We start from the raw sequence: 16,741 nt of genomic DNA on the forward strand, positions 1-16,741 counted from the left end.
GAGAGAGACAAACAAGGGAAGCCAAAAAAGCTCCGGAGCTCCCTCTGCCCCCTCATATCTCTCCAGGGAATGAGAGAGTAGGGCAGAAAATACAGGGACGGAGGAAGAGAAGACTGTTGAATGTAGTTGAGCAGCGCATTCAGAGGTAATAACATCACATTTTTATTATCATCAAATAGATGGGGGCGAGAGAGAAGGGCTGTTCCGTTGCTTCTGCTTTTGAGATTAATAACCAGCGGGGAATGCTTGAATTCATAAAAAAAAGGAGAGAGGCAGAGAAGGAATGAGAGCGAGAGAAAGCGAAAGGGAAATGGGTAAGGGGGGTGGGGGGGAGAAAACGCTTAATTAATTGTCAGACTTCAGAAAGCTGTGCAGGATCAAGAGCATAAGATAAAACGTCCAGCATTCATACACCATACACCATTCATACGTGTCGCTTCTTTCTGCTGTTTTATACCTGGTCGCAGCAGCCAATGAAAGACTGTGATGGGACCGACACTGACATACAGAGCAAAGCAGACCAGAGATTTCTGACATGGTGTCGACCCAGATTGATGGGAGGAAAATGAGGGGAGAGAGGACAGATCTAGACAGACTTGCGCCGCTGCTTCAGAAAACAGGTAAATGCTCATGTTCTTACATCCTGTCATGCAACGCAGCTAACTTAGTTAACCATTCTTCACTGTCATGTTGAATGCTTTGTTTATTCATGGTCAAGAACTGGACACCATTACTGCTTTGTTATGGATTCATGCACAAAAATTGGCAATGAATCAAAGGATTCATTGCATCAACCAAATCCAGCAGTAAATATTTTTTAAAGAAATGCAGTTGTATCTTGGAAATGCATATGTATACAAAGCCTTGGTTAGATTACTTAGGATAATAAGTTCAATATATAACTGTAAAAAATGTTTTTGTTGCAAATCCACATTAAGCGAGCTACTCAAATGATCTAACAAAGATTTATTTGTAAAAAATAATGTTTTATGTTACACTCAGCCTCAATGACTCATTTTAAAATCATAATTTGCTCTAATTCTGTCTATAAAAGTATGTCATTTTTTTACTTTGCTTTGTCATTAATTTGTTCATATATTCATATTAAATCCACCTTTCAATCTAAGAGAGGATATGAATCATTGTAAAACCTGTCGATTAGACGCTCACATGTGTCCTGTTATTGATTGAAATGACAACACGATAGCAGTTAAAATACGTCTAATTGTAATTACTGCTCAGCAATTCATCAAGCTGGGGTGAACTCATTCATCCATTCTTTACTTTGTAACTCGAATCAATGTCTCTTTTTCAGATCGTATACCGAGGACATTCATCTTCCGATGTGCCCACAAGCACTAATCTTAGAGACGGGGGAGGGGAGCGATTCTCCACATATACAAACACCCCTCTGCCAATCAGAGAAAAAGACAGAGAAGGAGAGCAAGTGGAGGAACAGAGGATACAACAGAGAGAGTGAAAAGAGGAAACAGCTCGAACAGTTATCTTAGGTGAACAGAGAGGAAGAATTACACACAAACACACACGGTCCAGCCACAAGTTGCAAGGCGCTTGAGCCAGCGGAGGCGGATAGCCAGCCAGACACCTCATATCTGCAGCTCCAGACCAAGAAGATTCCTCTCTAATTCTCTCCCGACTTCATCCTAAGCTGGACCGCAAGCTTTAAGACGAGGGGTAGAGAGAGACAGAAGAAGAGGAAAGTGCTTCGCAACTTCCTTGACGGGGGCGAGACTGAGTTTAACTCAGTGAAGAGAGGACAGAGTGAGAGAGAGAGCAGGGGAAAACTCCCCCTCGCCCTCTCTCGACCCGGATCACCGTCAGGCTGGCTGGAACAGCCATGGCCTTCACCTTTGCGGCCTTTTGCTACATGTTAACACTCGTGTTATGCGCTGCCCTCATCTTCTTCGTCATCTGGCAGGTACGCTTCGAGCCGTCTGTAGTTTTACATCTTACCATGTGAATGTGTACGAGTTCCTTTTACCTGTAACACTGTGACACTTCCATTCCAATTGGCATCGGAATCCATGTCATCGGCATGTCTCTGAATGCGTGAGTGTGAATATGTGTCTCCGTGCCAGTTTTTTGAGCGCAGAGACGGGTGTGTGTCTGTCCAAGCTGTTTCCCCTGCCCTTAACAAGAGGCCTTATCCATGAGGTGAATACAAATCGCGGCAGTTATTATTAGAGCAGACATTCTGAGTCATGGATGATTAATGATTTACAGAACAAGTAGACGGATACAAAAGAAAAAAAAAACTGAGGAAGGTGGGAGTCTACCTGTGCGTATATGGATCTTTTTTCATCTGAAAAATCTAAAGAAATAAACAAGAAATTATATTTTGCCTAAAGAAATTGCAATGTACTTTTAGGATTATGAGTTATCCCCCTAATTCTCCATACTGTATAAAGTAAAAATAAAATAAAAATATATAAATAAATATCTGCATACGCACACACACACACACACACACACACACACATGATAGATGTGCAAATACCCTACAGGGTAATTACAAAATAATTATATATTATGATTATTATTATTATTATTATGGGAATTACAAAATAATAGCAACGTCTGGATGCTTTACGGCAATGTTATTTTAGGGGAAAATGTCATGATATGTTACAATAATATTGATATATTATATAAAGAAATCTAAAATAATGTATATTTAAAATATATATTTAAAAAAATACATTCTCCAAAGTGCTTATCCACTGTTGGGTTGTGGGTTCAAAAATAATAAAAAAAATTAAGTTATTTTAATTTTCAAAATAGGTGACCATTTTAACCAAAATGTAATTTCTTATTCTTTTGATATTGGGGTGTAATGTAACTTAGACATGTTTTAGTGAGATTCACCGCTGCCTCATATAAACACACAGAGAGAGCGCTGAAGAGGAAGAGGTCAACAGCCCATTTGAACTCTACTGGTTGTTCTGTGCCAGCCCACTGTCTGTAGAATCACAAATGAAATTTGCACAGTCGCCACCAGAGACCTCAACATCATTTGTATTCTTCATATTAGATGCGACATTCTCACAAAGGCAACAGCAGACAAACACAATGGCCCTGAACTGTTAAAATCTGTCTGAAACACTAAAACACCAGAGATCTACTGGAGCAGAGGTTTCAACACCTAAAACGCAAGCCCTGAATGCCAAACGAGAAGCCAAGGATATTTTCAGATTGGCATTAGACTGCAGACCTTACGTGTAAGACGTTCAAAGGGCCATTAAGAAGCAAACTTGAAATGACTGAGAATTGACTAATGACAGGAGTGGGAGAGATTCTAAACATGAGTCATTTGGTGTGAGTGTGTGTGTAAATGTATGTGAGAGAAGGAGACAGAGAGTGGGGGAGGCTGAGAGTCTGAGTGCATGACGGCGAGAAACCATGATGTTATTGAGAATGCTTATCAAACCATAATTTCGTTCTGACACCCCATCCTCCTTTCCTCTCCTTCTCCCCCATCTTTGTATGGCTCTCAGCCAATAAGAATGTGAACTCACTTCTATAGTAACCATGACGCCCGCTTAGGGGCTCATTCGGTCACCATGGCAACTGCATCTGTTTACAGAGAACGAAGTGAGGGGATGGCAGGAGATATGGATCTATAAGGGGGAAAAGAAGGAGGGGAGAGCATAGCATGAAGCTGTAGGAATGGCTTGAGAAATGTGGAAAGTTAAAGATAAAAAGGGACACAGATTCTCCTACATTCTCTCTTCTAACCTCCAAAATGTCCAGTGGTTGTGTTGAAATGCTCATGTAACACCAATTCTGTTGTCTCTTCTCAAGATTATTGCGTTTGATGAGCTGCGCACAGACTTCAAAAACCCCATCGATCAGAGCAACCCCACAAGAGCGGTAAGGCTTTTCTTAGATCACGATTCCTTTCACACAGCATCAACTACTCAGCATCCCAACTGTGAACTGTGGGTTTCAGAGAAACTCTCTGGTATACATGCATATATGTGAACACACGCAGCAACATGCATCCATGCTGCACAGTTACAAAACAGTTGGAGCATGCTGATAGAAATCTTATTGCGTTCTTCTGTATTTCCTCAGAGGGAAAGAATATTGAACATCGAGAGAATCTGCAACCTCCTCCGAAGGGTGAGTAAAATTGTGGAAGATCCATTTAAGTGTAAACAAATGTAAGGTGGGGAGGACATGAAAGAGAAGCCCTTAAAACAGCTATTTTCAAACTTCGTAGAAGGGATGCATTGATATGACAATTCTGGCTGATACCCTTGCGTAAGCTGACCGTTTTGGCTAAATAAATAAATATAAAATCAGTTGTTTTTAAATGCTACAAGTGGATTTAGGCATCATAATATTATAAAATATACAGTATGACAAATGGATATTCATTTTGAGATTTTATAAAGAATACATTTACCGTGTTATTAAATGATAAGTGCTATTAAAGGTGCTCTAAGCGATGTCGGGTGACGTCACTTCTTGTTGACGTTTTAAGTATTGTCAAACAAAACGGAGGCTAGCTAGACCCTCCCTCCTCCTCATCCGCGCACTAACCCCCCAAACCCCACCCCCAAGTCCTTCTTGTCGGTCATTGGCTGGAACAGTTTGTTATGTTTCGTGGAGCGTGTTGCCGGAGTTTGTTTTTGTTACCGTTTGTGGAGCCTGGGGTGTCTGCAGAGACCGTGTTTTTTTACAGTGTGTTCAGGGGACAGGCAGCTAGCGGATAGTGAGGAGATGTTTGCTGCATGTGACAAAAAATGTTTTGGCCTAAAAAACGCTTGACATCGCTTAAATAACAGCATGAACAATTAAATATCCAATACTGGTTGGTAATGATAAATGATAAAATCTTTAATATCGTCCAATAATTAATATAGTAGGCTACTGATGCAATTTCATTCATTTTTACTTCTTTAAAAAAAAAGTGACAGTAAAGAGATTGATTATATTACAAAAGATTTCAAATAAATACTGTGCTTTTGAACTTGAAAAATACATCACAATTTTCACAAAAATCTTAAGCTACTGTTTTGAATATTGATAATAATAAATGTTTCTATTCAATATCGGCATATTAGAATGATTTCTGAAGGATCATGTGACACTGAAGACTGGAGGAATGATGCTGAAAATTCATCTTTGTCATCACAGGAATAAATTACATTTGAAAATATATTTAATTTTTTTTAAAATATTTAAATTCACAGTATTACTTTTGAATGTATTTTTGGTCAAACCAATGCAGTCTTGGTGAGCATAAGAGACTTCTTTCAAAAAAGATAAAAAAAAATCTTACCAACACCACACTTTTGAACAGTACTTTTAATAGTTAGAAATGCCATGAAAATGCAGTTTTAAATCCCTTCTCATAGACCCCCACCTAGAGTATCTTCAGAGCCTAGAGTATATTCTACCTCTTTTCTTTTTTCTACTCCAATGGTACTTGGAGGGCCCACTTGTATGTTACTTTATGTCACTTTTTTTGCATGCACATAAAGAATCAGAACTGAACGTGTGACAGTTATGATGAATATATATTTTTGCTTACAGTTATTACTAGTACTTGAAACTATCCTCTGTCTTCCAGCTGGTGGTACCAGAGTATTCCATCCACGGGCTGTTCTGTCTGATGTTCATGTGTGCAGGGGAATGGGTAACTCTGGGCCTTAACATCCCCTTGCTGCTCTATCACCTCTGGAGGTACAAACTGTTCCTCAATTAACTGAAATTCCAAAATGGTTCCCCTGTAGTAATTCCCTCTCTCATTTTCTCCCTCAGGTTTTTCCACCGTCCTGCAGATGGGTCTGAAGTTATGTATGATCCAGTGAGTGTGATGAATGCGGACATTCTGAATTATTGCCAAAAAGAGTCCTGGTGCAAACTAGGCTTCTACCTTCTCTCCTTTTTCTACTATCTGTACAGGTAAACCCTCCTCATTTATTCACCTTCTACCCATTTAAATATGATTTTATGTTTGGATTTTATTAACCAAACATAAGGGGTGGTGATGGCGCAGTGGATAAGACACATGCCTTTGGTGTGAGAGACCCGGGTTCGAATCCACTGTGAGACACCAATGTGTCCCTGAGCAAGACACTTAACCCCTAGTTGCTCCAGAGGCGTGCGACCTCTGACATATATAGCAATTGTAAGTCGCTTTGGATAAAAGCGTCAGCTAAATGAATCAATGTAAATGTAAATGTAATTAACTGCATTGCTATTATTAGGGCTCATACGTAGGGTTATGTATCTCAATTTGTACTTCACATGACATAATTTGAAATGAATGATCCCTCAAAATCATGTGAGTTTTTGTGAAAAGGTATGTTTTCTAAGAGTCTAAGTTTTTCTAAGACTTATAATATTCGCTTGATAATAAAAAGGGTAAAAAAAAAAACACTTAAGAAGAAAACCAAGCAGTGTCTACAGAACAGAATATCATAGAATTGGATTGTACCACTACAGAACCACCCAGAACACCCTAGTAATAAACACCTAGAATACCCTACCAAATAATAATCACTCAAAACACCTTAGAAATTGCTCAATAACACCCTAGTGATCCCTAGTGACCCAAGGAAAATTATGTGTGAGAGGAGAATCCATTTCCAGCACTCTTACCCCTGGTTTCAAGGCTTGAGTCTAGTCCCAGACTAAAATGCATGTTTGATCTGTTTTAACTGACAGCAACTTGCACTGACATATCTTCAAATATGTCAGTGCCACTGTTTTGTCTCAAGATGCACACCAGTAATGTTTTTTTTTCTAAGGCATTTTTTTATAAAAGCTACTTAAATGTCCTAATTGAACTAAAGTCTAATACTGGCTTAATCAAAGCGCTGTCTGTGAAACCAGGCCTTAAACTTTTATTAAACTAACTAAACGCAGATTCCAAAATACAGAGAGGCTGAAACCGCTAAGCACGTAGCAAAGACAATACAGGACAAACAACTGAAACAAACTGAGATCTAAGGGTACGTTTACACAACTACGGTGTGATAAAAACGTTTTTTCTTTGTACAGATGACAACGTCATCAAAACGATCCCCGTTCACACGGACCTGTGAAACTGACTAATAACGCTGCATTATGCATGCCAGACAAGTAGTTGGCGATGTCACTTACGCGCCTGCCCTACACACATACGCATTATTTTACTACAGTGCAGTCGAGCCGAACGCACATGCCTACACAAATTACATAATCTATCATTTGTATGTCCGATTTTCATTCTAAGGATGTTAATCATGATAAAACTGTATTATTACTTTGTCTTCTGGGTAAATTTCATCTTCACAAAGCCAGAACCATTTACTGTAATCCAAATTTTAAAATCATCTCTTCTGATATAAAGTCCCTTTTTACTTCCTCTAAGAAAATGTCAAAACCTTTGAACACAAAGGATTTTTCATGATGACAAAATGTTATATTGTGTTTGTTTGTGTAATTCTTATAACACTTTTGATGTTCGGTTTCAAAAACGTGCACTTTGGAACCCGTTTTCAAAAGTTAGCATTTGTCAGGCCAACAAAACGCTGTTGTCGTGCAAATGAACGGCCAAAACACATAAAAAGTCTTCCGTTTTTAGTTGAAAATGGTGTCATGTAAACAGCCCCATAGATACACAGGCTAAATGAAGACACAGACACCCAAACATAAACAGAACAGAACCATTACATATAGAATCATGGCTATTATCTGGATAACATAAATAAAATAATTTACATACCTATACATCAACTGTTCAAAAATTTTGGGTCAGTAAGATTTTTCACCAAGCATGCATTAAATTAAAGTCTTATAAATATCTTGGTGTCCATTAAACTGGAAGAAGAACAGTGAGGTTGTGTTCAAGGCGGCAAAATCAAGATTGATTATTCTTTTTAAGATAGCTAAGTTCTTTTGGTATTAGTGGGAAGCTTTTTTATTACTTCTATCAGGGAATCCTGGCCAGTGTGTTGTTTTATGCAGTGCATTGTTGGGGAGGTAGTATTACTGTGGATGACAAAAATAGGATTATTAAAATGATTAGGAAGGCTGGTTCGGTTATTGGTTTCACTCCAGATTCACTTGAGGCCATGGTGGAAAAGAGAACAAGGGCAAAAATGATTTTGACTTATGAAGGTCATCCACTATAGTATTTTTAGTGTACTTAAAAGTTCATTTATTGAGAGATTAGTGATGCCTCAGTGTTCTACTGTGAGATTTAGAAGCTCTTTTATCCCTGCTGCAGTGAGGTTTTCTATTAAGTATTGTATAGATTGACTGTGCTGTAATGTTTAATTGTTTGTGTTGGTTGTGATGTGTATAGAGACGTGACGTCACGCCATTTGGAGCAGCCATCTTGACGGAATAGAAAATGCTAAACCGCCGGTGTTAATACAGCTCGTCGCGAAATATTCCTATCATGCCCGAGCGATGCTGTGCATTTGGATGCGATCAGATACGTGATCATACAAAAGGAATATCTTTATACCGTATCCCAAAAGAAACAAAACGGAGAAAAGTGGTTGGCGGCAATAAACAGGCAAAACGCATACATGCATTCCTAGATCAGTTAATTCGTTAGGCGTATTATCACATTACAGTCTTTCGTTTTCAAATACCAAAAGCTGATCTTGTATTTTATTTGACACTTCTTATAAATCGTTAGAAACACAGGTTGATTCAACAGTCTCAATGACAGTTTATCATACTACAGTGACAGTCAGTGATAAGTATAAAAAAGTATATAACTTATAAGCATAGGCTATTATTTCGTTTTTCTTGGATCAAACTAGATTAAACAAATTCATTAAAGATACACTTGATCTTGTTGGTGATTTTGTTTTGTGTTTTTCCCTGTAAACTCAGTTTAAAAATTATTACAGGTACTATAATTTGGTGATAAAATACATTGACCAACCTTTGCGGTGATGATTGAAAAATCATTTTCTTTTAATGAAACTCCGGTGTAGCGTGATGGGAAAGTGAATAAGGTAGCTGTAATGTCACCGAACAATGTCAGGAAGTTTTTCTACACATTTAATGCCTGTAAAAAGAACTTGTGGTGCTTCATATGGATATATAATTTCTATTCCTTTATCTTCCTCTTGTATATTTATTTTTGTGATGCTAATAATAAGTGTGATGACATGACATGGTGGGGGAAAAATCGATTCTGTTCAGTTCAGTATCGAGATATTTTTCACCATGATTTTTGCGCATGCAATTATATCAATACTGTAGCGCAAAGTATTGCAATAATTAGGCTAATTATACTAATAATTATATTTATTAAAAATAAATAATTATTTTCTGATCCCGTTTGAATTGTGCCATGAATGTGAACATATGTTGTCTGTGTAATTTCTCATGTAACGAGTTTGACAGTATATTGTATGATTCTTTGGCTAGCAGTTGTGGAATAGACATAACGAGAAAGACTACACGTCGCATATGTGACGTCACCGCATAACACATTTTCCCTCCACAAATCACCGTGCGATAATCTAAGGAATTAGATCAAGATGCCTGTGTGTTTTGTACCCAAATGTCACCATTCAAACAAAGGCATGTTTAGCGGGATCCGTGTGCTAGTGGTGGTGACGTATATCAAACGCGTCGAAAGCAGCGAAGAGTTGTAGTCCACAAACTAAGTGCTCTCACACAAAGTCTAACCGTATCAAAATTCTACCCGCTAAATTGTAGCATTCTTTACACGAAAATTTATATAAAAAATTCACAGACAACATATGTTCACATTCATTGCAAAATTCAAACGGGATTAGAAAATAATTATTTTCTCTCATTCACTTGCATTGACGATTTTTCAACCTAGAGGTCCAGCGGGGTAAGCGGAAGGGGCGGGACTTACCAGCTCTATGGATCTATGAGTAGCCGACGGATGTATTCCGTCAAAATGGCTGACACGCAGCAAGGGGTCACGTGACTGGGAGATCCCATGGTGGCAAATGAGTTTCCCCTCAAGGGGATTAATAAAGAATCGAATCGGCAATATTAAGACATTTAATGTTACAAAACATTTCTACTTCAAATAAATGAATTCAGAATTTTCTTCATCAAAGAATCATAAAAAATGTATCAGTTTCCACAAGTATTTTCAACATTGATAATAATAAGAAATGTTTCTTCAGCATCAAATCAGCATATTAGAATGATTTCTGAAGGATCTTATGACACTGAAGACTGGAGTAATGGTGCTGAAAATTCTGCTTTGTCCTCATTAGAATAAACTAAATTAAAATAGACAGTTATTTGAAATCTTAATAATATTTCATAATATTATTGTTTTTAATGTATTTTGATCAAATAAATGCAGACTTGGTGAGCTTAAGAAACTTTGTTCAAAAACATTAAAAAATCTTACTAACCCCAAACTTTTGAACAGTGGTGTATATACATATACATATCTGATTAAATAATTTGGGGAATAAATCATTTTGAAATCATTCTCTACATACTGTATTCTTTGTAAGGGATATACATATTTGAGATATCACTAACAAGTGTTTGTGAATGTCTTGCTTAATTCAAAGTGCTTGATTAAAGTTTTTTATTATTAAATATCTCTTAATTTCTCTCTGTGTCTCTTTTGTAGTATGGTGTATGCTTTGGTCAGCTTCTAAGTGATCAAATGAAGGAAAGAGGACTATGAAAGGAAGGAGAGAAACGACAAAGCAAAGACCGACTGTGTCGTGCTCACCTCTTCCTCATCCACATACCTTGTTCAGCTCCTCCTCAGATCTCCTGGGTGGGGATGGACGATGGACAGATGTAGAAAAAGCTCAAGACAAGGAGGCATTTAAAGCCGTCAATGTAAAGCTGCCTCAATTACTGCCATTAAAAAGAAGAAGAAAAAACGAGTGCAATAGAGAGAGAGATATCTGGTGAACAAAAGACTCAGGCAGTGTAGATGTTTTGTAACACCATTTAATTTCTCAAGGGCTGCTGAAAATTTCCGCTGCTCATAGCAACAACTGATCGGTTCTTAATGTCTACAAAGAGACACATAATGTGCTACCAAGATCATTACAGAATGTGTTACCTTGACTTTTAAATCAATAGACCGTGGACTTTTTCTTCAGATAACAACCGCATTTTTTTGTGGAAAAACTTGTTATGTCAAAGTATTTCATAACTGCTAAGTATTTGCTATTTCAGTATTTGTGGTAGATACCTATAAATGAACCCTGTATGTAGAGGTAGAATATAATAATTGATTAAATTATTAATATATGGCTCAGTTGTTGCAGGGTAGTTCTATTAGTGTCCTTAAACCGCACAAGAAGTATTTTTTACGAAAAATCAGATGGTGAAGTTTACACAAACATTTCAAAGCAAATCAACCAATGAGATAAATATTACAAGCCGGAGAAACTGTTTGAGCAGCATCACATCTTAGGACTGACACCCGATGTTTTGGGTTCATTCATCATGGGCTGCGGTGAGGACGAGCGGTCGAGCAGAACGGCAGACTCTTAATTGAGACGGGCATGCGGGACGGGCCGTACCGGAGGGAAGAGAGATCTGACCGCAACCTCTGCCGGAGTTCAAATACTCGATAGACTGTGACAAATCATAAAAGCACTTTTGGAATGCCAACAGATGAACTGTAGCAAACAACAGAGGAAGACTCATTTGCGTCGAGTGGGCTGATGTGCTTGAGACAGACGAACAGCAGGCCGTGATGCAGATGATGGAGACACTGGTGTCGGTAACGTTCGCTCATGATGCTTTCGACAACAGACTGATGGTGTTGTCATGACCACGATGATGATGAATACAAACTTTTCAGGCAATCTTCTGTGTTGTTAGACTATACACAACATTTAACGCCACTTTGTTCTGTGTATTATAGGGCCTCTCAATTCGCCTCACCTGGAGTTCCAGTGTTGTGCTGTGTCCATCAGTCTGCTAAACAAGTAGAATAATGATTATTTAACTAAGCTGTGTGTAATTCTGGCTTTGTAGATGAATAGAGTGGCCGAGCGTATCACTCCTGAGCCACTGCACTAGATAGAATGGCTTCATTATTACACATACACACTCACACACTTCAAATTTCAGTACAATAAGCGAGGAATTTAATGACGACACAGTCTTAGTGCTTTTTAGAAACATTGCCTATCTGGTTCAAACTCCTGGGTCCTCTTTCCATCTTGGCTTTGACTTGATGTACCATGTACCCTCAAAAATGTGAAAATATACCCTAGACAATCGCTATTAGCACAGGAATGTGGGCCGAGAGACAAATGACTAGGGTCTTCATTATAGACGTCATCACTGAATGTTTTTTGTGTGATTAATATAGTTCACATGCAGTATCTACATTTAAGAATACCTGCATGATAATGTCTTTTATACATGATTCATTAATGTACGCTACAGCACCTTTGGTAACTTTACGGTCTGTATTCAATTGAATACTACCGGATATATTATATACTACAAAAGCAATTCCAGATGTTCTAATAAAACAAGGTTTCCGACGAAAAAAAAAAAGTGTTGTTGATTTGCATCTTGGGTGGGAAGTAAATATACACTGCCGTTCAAAAGTTTGGGGTCAGCAAAAAAAAGCTAGGATGCATTAAACTTTCGATTCATCAACACTGATAATAATGAGAGATGTTTCTTGAGCATCAAATCAGCATATGATTTCTGAAGGATCATGTGACACTGAAGACTGGACTAATGATGCTGATTTTTTTTTTATTATTATTTGCCATCATAGGAATAAATTATATTCAAAAATATATTAAAATAGAAAATAGATATTTTAAATTGTAATAATATTTCACAATATTGCAGCCTTGGTGAGCATTAGGGACTTTCAAAAACATAAAAATAAAATCTAAACAATTCCAAATGTTTGAACAGTAGTGTAAATGAATGAATTAATGAATGAATGAATAGTTTTTATTATTGTGTCTTGCATACTACTGTATGCCCAGCCCTAATGGGCTTGTAAGACACCACCAATACAACCAAGAAAATACAAGTTGTCAGATAACATACATGAACTTATTTGAATAAACAAGTCTGCCGTCTCATCCAGGCTTTGCAAACAAAAGCAGCCAATTTAAACATGTAAATTAAACAACCATTTCATCTTGTCATCATCACTAATCCAGAACATCTTCACTTATCTGATCTGATCAATATTTTCACTGGTACTGAATCAGCCCTAAAATTGTCTTTAAATTCACACGTTGAAATCTTTTAAATGGGAGGGAAATGAGAATTGAGAGGGTTTTTTTTAATGAAAAATAAGATGGTCTGCAAAAGGAGGAAATTGAATTCAACAATAAAAAAAGAAGAAAAAAACAATAAATTGAAAGGAATAAAACTGTGATAAGAGAAAAAAGATCAAGGAAAATGATGAAGGCCAAGAGATAAAGTTTTTTGCAAGTCTCTAGCAAATGGGAATGTGAAAGAGTGATAATAAAAGGGAGAGACGCAGAGAAAGTGCGAGTGCATTGGAGTCAATAAGAGGCTAACACAGTTTGGTTGCCATGGAGACACAAAAGGAATGAAATGCATTTTATGTTAGGTTCTCTCTCTCTCTCCCTCTCTCTCTCTCTCTCTCTCTCGCTGAAAATCAAAACCAAAAAGCCTGTCCAAAATAGGTTTTCTGTGCATGGCCACACAGTTGAAACATTTGCCAAAGCTTTGAAAAGCAATTTGATATGAAAATGGAGCAGGGAAATGGAACAGAGTATAGATAAATTAATAACATAATAATGTCAGGAAGAGAAACCCCAAATTGCTGTTTTTTTAAACATGCAGTTTTATCACAGAGCACCAGAGTGCTGTTTATCTGCAGCGCATGCAGAATACACGCATGTAATCACATGCGCTCCATTGCCAAAGTCTGTCTCTCTTTCTGCTCTTTCTCTCCATCTCTCTTCAACTCTTGAGAGATGTTGCCATGGAAACTGGTTACAATTGATAAGTTTGAAACATGAGTGAGCCACAGACAAGCTGCTGGTACATACAGACACACACACACACGCACGCACGCACACACACACACACACACACACACACACACACACGCACGCACGCACGCACACACACACACACACACACACACACAGACTGAGACAGCTACACTTGTATGGAAATAGTTCTCGTTTTGAAGAGCTGCTTTTCAAATCACCAAGATTTTCCATCCAAAGGAAATGAAATATAGTAGAATCATCAATTTAACCCTTTCTTTATACAGCTTAAGATGCCTTTTGTCAATGATGAATCAACAGCAAATGATATAATTCGGTCTGATGTCTAGAAAACCTTCCGGTGCTGTTGAATGCATGAGAACATCTCCCTAAAATTGGAAGACTCATTTCAACAATATGATGAAAAGACTGACAGAACGTTAAGAAGGACAGAGGGAGACATGAATTATGCATCGGTGCAAATCTCAGTACCTTATCAGAAGTTTAAAGTTGGGGGAGAAGAACATTAAATTAGAACAGTGGAGTGAGAACTAAGTAAGAATGATAGATGAGTTGAGAGAACAAAGATTGGCCTTTGGATATCAGACAAAATGTCACCCGAGATATTATCAGCACAAATGAGACTGGGTGAACTGGTAGAAAACCTTCTATCTATTAAATGCAAAGGTTTAATTAATGGGATTAATAACATTACTCAGCACATAAAAACATATATATGTTCATAACCCTGATTTTTCTAAATGAATTATTATGTGGAAAAGGGGGAGTGCGGAATGATATGAGAGACATGAAATGTTTATATTAATGTAACCCCGCGTTCCCTGAAGGAGGGAATGGAGATGTTACATCAGTGGCTGACATATTGGGATCTCGCCTGAGAGCCCAATCACCTTCAAGTGGTAACAGAACAAGCCAATGGACATTGGCGAGTGAGATTTGCATCGCGAACCATGCGCTGTGGGTACATAAGGAAGTGTGCGGGACTCACTTATTAAGTATTCACTGAAGAGCTGAGCCAGTGCCATGTCGCTCAGCTCTGTGGTAGATCCTGCCTAATAGGGTGGAGTCAATAACAAGCAGAGACGGCAGAGTGGGCTCTGCCAAGGGAAAGACACGGCTCACCGAAAGGGAAGCCGTACTGTGAAAGAATACACATAATCAAAGGCTCAAAGGAAGCTCTCTGTAAAGACAAGAGAGAGGTCCCAAGTGGGGATGAGGCGAAGGCGAGGAGGAACCTGATGACCAGGTCATGCTTTCCCACAGACTTACCTTCTACTACATCGGGATGTTCGGCATACACTTTTAGGGTGGAGGGAGACAGCCTTCACTCCAGCCCTTCTTGCAGGAAGGAAAGGACGACTCTGATCAGGCATTTACAGGGGTCTTCTCTGTGAGAAGGACACCAATCAACGAACAGATTCCACTTCAATGCATTAAACATGCCTTGTAGAGGGGGCTCTAGCTGAAGGGATCATGTCAACTACCGGTGGGGGTAGGCCACTTAAGTCTTCCGCGTCCCATCCAGAGACCACACATGGAGGTTCCAGAGGTCTGGTTGCGGGTGCCATCTGGTGCCCCGTTCATGAAAAAGCAGGGCCTTCCTTAGGGGAATCTGCCATGGAGGGGCTGTCGTGAGGAGCATCAGTTCTGGGAAACAGGTCCGGGTAGGCCAGTAAGGCGCAACCGACAAGATCATCTCCTCGTCCTCCCTGACCTTGCAAAGTGTCTGTGTGAGCAGACTCACTGGGGGAAACGCATATTTGCGTAGGCCCTGGGACCAGCTGTGTGCCAGTGCATCCGTGCAGAGAGTCCCCTCGGTCAGGGAGTAAAACAACTGGCAGTGGGATGTGTCAGGAGAGGCAAACAGGTCTACCTATGTGGCTCCAAAGAGTCTCCACTCTCCTGAGAATGTGACGTGTCTTGAGAGTGCATCAGCTGCACGATTCAGCTCGTCCGGGATGTGGCTGGCACGAAGCGACCTTAGTCACTTCTGACTCCAGAGGAGGAGATGGCGGGTGAGTTGCAGCATGTGATGGGAGCATAGACCACCTTGATGGTTGATGTACGCAGCGAGCGACCTGTTGTCCGTCTGGACTGGCAAGGAATATATGCTAGCAACTCGAGGCAATTGATATGCCACTGCAGTCGAGATCCTGTCCAGGAGCCAGAGGCAGCATGCCAGTTGCACATGGCACCTCAGCCAGTGGTGGAGGCATCTGTTGAGACAACAACATGCCTGTTCTAGGGGAACTCCTGCCCGTAGAAAAGCAAGGTCTGACCACGGGCTGAAAGCTTGGCGACAGGCCGGTGTGATTGTCAGCCGGAGTGTGCCATGGTGCCATGCCCATCTCTGGACTTGGTTGTGTAACCAGTGCTGAAGCGGTATCATATGAAGTAATCCGAGCGGCGTTACCGTGGCTGCGGATGCCATATGCCCCAGGAGCCTCTGAAACAACTTCAGTGGAATCGCTGTCCTGCCCTTCGAACGGATTCAAGCAGTTCAGCACTTGTGAGACGTGCTGTCATGGCGACCGATTCCAGCTCCATACCAAGAAAAGAGATACTCTACACAGGGGAGAGTTTTTTCTTTTCCCAGTTGACCCGAAGCCCCAGATGGCAGAGGTGCCTGAGCACCAAGTCCCTGTGTTCACACAACTGATCTTGCGAGTGGGCCAGGGTGAGCCAGTCGTCGAGATAGTTGAGGATGCGAACACCCACTTCCCGTAAAGGGGCATGGGTGACAGGGACAGCGTAGGAACAGTCTGTGT

General features: G+C 39.6%; 1 protein-coding gene and 1 long non-coding RNA gene across 2 annotated transcripts; both read left to right on the top strand.

Annotated features, from left to right (window-relative positions):
• LOC130082789 (uncharacterized) lies at positions 1-1,359 on the top strand. Its single transcript, XR_008806793.1, has 3 exons — positions 1-145; positions 471-620; positions 1,316-1,359. It is a non-coding gene; the product is annotated as an uncharacterized LOC130082789 (long non-coding RNA).
• A 1-nt stretch (position 1,360) lies between these two features.
• cnih2 (cornichon family AMPA receptor auxiliary protein 2) lies at positions 1,361-11,093 on the top strand. Its single transcript, XM_056247650.1, has 6 exons — positions 1,361-1,939; positions 3,823-3,891; positions 4,096-4,143; positions 5,600-5,712; positions 5,791-5,934; positions 10,613-11,093. Exons 1-6 carry the CDS (start codon positions 1,859-1,861, stop codon positions 10,638-10,640), a joined length of 483 nt encoding a protein of 160 aa, XP_056103625.1. The 5' UTR covers positions 1,361-1,858; the 3' UTR covers positions 10,641-11,093.
• The last annotated feature ends 5,648 nt before the right edge of the window (positions 11,094-16,741 follow it).

This window comes from Rhinichthys klamathensis, unplaced genomic scaffold, assembly GCF_029890125.1.
Source record: "Rhinichthys klamathensis goyatoka isolate OS25496 unplaced genomic scaffold, OSU_Roscu_1.1 h1tg000050l_1, whole genome shotgun sequence".
Classification (NCBI taxonomy): domain Eukaryota; kingdom Metazoa; phylum Chordata; class Actinopteri; order Cypriniformes; family Leuciscidae; genus Rhinichthys; species Rhinichthys klamathensis.